The sequence below is a fragment of the Limulus polyphemus genome, unplaced genomic scaffold (assembly GCF_000517525.1).
Source record: "Limulus polyphemus unplaced genomic scaffold, Limulus_polyphemus-2.1.2 Scaffold833, whole genome shotgun sequence".
Taxonomy (NCBI): Eukaryota; Metazoa; Arthropoda; class Merostomata; order Xiphosura; family Limulidae; genus Limulus; species Limulus polyphemus.
In genome coordinates this window covers 374,458-378,392 of record NW_013666443.1, presented here as the reverse complement: position 1 = coordinate 378,392, position 3,935 = coordinate 374,458, and the positions used below count along the sequence as shown (strand labels likewise).

The window sequence follows — 3,935 nt, the reverse complement described above, 5'->3', positions numbered from 1 at the left end:
ACTATATCTATTTTCATACCTTATGTCAAGTTCGCTTCTCTGTACTATTGATGAGTACTATATCTATTTTCATACCTTATGTCAAGTTCGCTTCTCTGTACTATTGATGAGTACTATATCTATTTTCATACCTTATGTCAAGTTCGCTTCTCTGTACTATTGATTAGTACTATATTTAATTCTAGTTCTTTTTATATGTTAGGATAAACTTAAAATATGTCACTATACTGTTGCTTATTATTAATAAAACATATCGTTTCCTATTAAAATGTATATAAAATTTAAATATTAAATTATTACGATAACAGATGTAATTGTACCCATCAATGTTGCCATCCTACTTAGCTCTGCATTCACTAACTGTATAAGGTGTTCTATACTGTCAAATCACAATATAAAATAAAACTACTACATTTATCTAAAGAAAGTTAAAAACAGTTTTGGTTTTGGTTACTATTAAGCACGAAACTACACAGCGGGCTATATGTGCTATACCCACCACAGATTTCGAAACCCGATTTCTAGCGTCGTAAGCCTTCAGAATGTTGTGGCTTTCTTCTAGTGTTGTAAGAAATGTGTTAGATTAAGTAGTCTATTATTTCCTGCTTACTGTACTCTAGCCCCTGTTATATTTGACAAACATATACGGAAAGTTAATGATACTTTATAAGAACGATATGCACCGTCTAATTTAGTGGAGTTTTGCTGTAGATGGGAATCGTGGTGTCACGGGCGATATGTTTAGCACCTGATTATTCGATTCATTGTGAATTCCCGACCACTAATATCTCAATGTCTACACTGGCAGGCTTATGGTTGTATTTCACACCATTGGTTGCACATGTCACCACGGAATACTTATGGCTGTAGTTTCACATATTCTGATCAACTAACCTCAGGACAATTCACAAAGATTTTGATTTTCGTAAAAAAAACATTAACTACGAGTACACAATTGCTCCACATAGACACATTGGCGAGAGAAATGCAAACTGCAAAAAGTGTACACAAAGATTACCTTGAACATGACAGATTGAAGTTTGTTGTAACATTAGATTAGGCCTAGTTGTACTTGAACGTCTGCGACGTGAAACAGGAGACTTTCTATTAACCACGGTTCAAAGGATCTTCCATCATGTACACAGAAAGTAAACAAATTCTTTCTCTTTCTTCATGGTTGCTGGAAACTTCTCACATAATCAGGCATTACAATTTATCAAGGTACGCAGTGAAAAAAAGGTGAACTGCAGCTACTATCAGAACATCTAGACACTAATAACACAGGCCTGCGAATTTAAACTTCATTAAAGTTGTTTTGGTTTTAATAACGGATTTTCCATAATTCAGCTACGCAGATTTCGAAAATAATATTAATGTTTTTCTATCACGTAAGGATATTTTAACAAATCGGAAAGAAAAAGTAACTCTTACTTAGATGAAATTATTATTTCGTTTACCACAATGAACATTTTTATTATTGTTTGTTAACAAAAATACAAACAAATTGAAGAAAATGGAAGAATATTGATGTCAATCGAATATGCATCCTCATTCATCTTGATTTTTTTGTGAAATCTACGTCTTTTAGTCCCAAAAGTACGTGTTGTGGTTTTTCTTTTATGTATTGCGTTATGTGAAAATTCTGTACGTGATGGAGAAAAATGGATATAATTTTCGGGTTCAGCGTACAGGAATTACTAAGAACATGTAAAAATGTCAAGATAGTAAAACCATCGCAGGCCTGTGTTATTTATAAGGAAATTCCTACACTCTATATATGGTTGGGACACCACGAGTGTATGTGCACATCAGGAAAAGGTCGCATGTCTAAGTCCACAGCAGCGTTTGTACGAGTCAAGGAGTATGCAACCGGTGTTTGTGTTATCCTCTTCTCTAACATATACCTCTGGAGTATGTGATTTAGAAGTCGATGTCCACGTATAGTGGAGGAGTTGTCAAAAGCTCAAGGTTCATGGTTAAAGATTGACCTCGCATCCTTCGTCTAAACTTATTAGAATGGAAATTTCAGTGTCGGACAATAATATATAATAATGACCATAAGACTGAGATATGATGGAAGAATTATTTCCAATTGTGACGTGAGACTTGGAGTTTGGTTTTTATAAATTGTGACGTGAGACTTGAGGTTTGGTTGTTACAATTGTGACGTGAGACTTGGAGTTTGGTTGTTATAAATTGTGACGTGAGACTTGAGTTTGGTTGTTACAATTGTGACGTGAGACTTGTAGTTTGGTTGTTATAAATTCTGACGTGAGACTTGGAGTTTGGTTGTTACAATTGTGACGTGAGACTTGGAGTTTGATTGTTATAAATTGCGATGAACCCACAATAGAAGACCTAAACAGATGAAGATGAAAAAAGATGTAACAGAGAAACAGTTGAAATTAATTATATTACTTGAATCTATATATCAAACTTTTAAAAATACTTTGAAGTAATTATAAAAATATACTTATATTCATGAGTTTATATTCACTAGTTTTTGTATAGAAGATCGATATTTGTAACATTTCAGATAAATTGTGATATTTTTCACATATTTAATAATTTAATAAAAGGTTAACGGTTTGTTTACTTCGCTGTAAAATAAACTGTGTCATATTTTATAAATCACAAACCTTTGAATTATTTTCTCTTATAGATACCAATCAAATGTTCATGTCAAACTACAAAAAAAAATTGTCATTTGTATATAAAGAATACACCGTGAACGAGATGACTATTAATATTAAAGTATCAAAGTTTTATCAAAGTCTGATACTTTTTGAATTTCTGCTTCAGAAAATAAAGTTGACATTGAAATCCTTTACATTTTGTCCCATAAACACCCCCCCCCCAACAATTCTGGTATTGTATGTCTATCAAAACATTTAAGGAGTGTCTTTTAAAGCTAAACAAAAAGGAAAATAAAGAAAAAGAGTCGGTTTCCTGTAATAGCGTGTGTCACTCCTGCATCCGTAGTTCTTGTTTTATTTAGACTCAATACAGTAATTTTTATGGAAGAACCTGCTGTATACATCTGTATAAGTGCAAAGCTACACAATGGGCTAATTGCTCATCGCCCACCAAAGGTATCGAAACTCAATTTTTAGCTTTATAAGTCCTTAACCTTGCCACTGAGCCTCCATGAGAGCCTATTGCCTTCATATACCAAATGTATACAGGCTGTTTACTCACACGCTAACTACTTTAAAGAAAGTAAAAATTGTATGAACCAAAGAACACTGAAACCTAATGTACTGTCAATATCACATTAAACATCTTGACATATTGTTTTTTTATATTGCGTAAGTAAGTTAGAAAAAAGGAAAATAATGGGAAAAAGCACGTCACTCTATCATAATTTTTGGGGCTAATTACAGATTTCACTTTAGAGTGTGCATTTTGCTAATAATGTGAAATCTTACCTACTGTTAAAGTATTTGAATAATATTAGTATACATTAATGGATAGGCCTATGGACTTGGAACATGAAAAGTCCTGATGTTTAACCAGCCTGATATACTTTTATACATAATTCTGTTCGAAAACAGTTAAATATTAGCAGAAAATTTAAATTTGAATAATTTGATTATTTATTATTCTGCTAACAGGAGGATGTTCCCTACGCTGAGAATTTCCTTTAGTAATATTGACGTTCAGACCAAATATGCCGTACTAATGGACATTGTCCCTGTGGACAACAAGCGGTACCGCTACGCTTACCATCGGTCCTCTTGGTTAGTTGCCGGTAAAGCTGACCCTCCTTCCCCGCCCCGCCTCTATCTCCATCCGGACTGTCCTTTCACTGGAGACCAACTGAAGAAGCAGATAGTTTCATTTGAAAAGGTTAAACTGACCAATAACGACATGGATAAACAGTCTCATGTAAGTATTAAAAAAGTACACACACAACCAAAAAAAAAAAAAGGTTA

General features: G+C 33.5%; 1 protein-coding gene across 1 annotated transcript in view; it reads left to right on the top strand.

Annotated features, from left to right (window-relative positions):
- Window positions 1-3,935, top strand: part of LOC106460773 (T-box transcription factor TBX20-like) — a 51,690-nt gene that overhangs the window by 32,706 nt on the left and 15,049 nt on the right. The window contains exon 2 of the mRNA XM_022387557.1: window positions 3,615-3,888. Within this exon, the coding sequence (XP_022243265.1) occupies window positions 3,615-3,888 (274 nt within the window). The remainder of the gene's footprint in view (window positions 1-3,614; window positions 3,889-3,935) is intronic.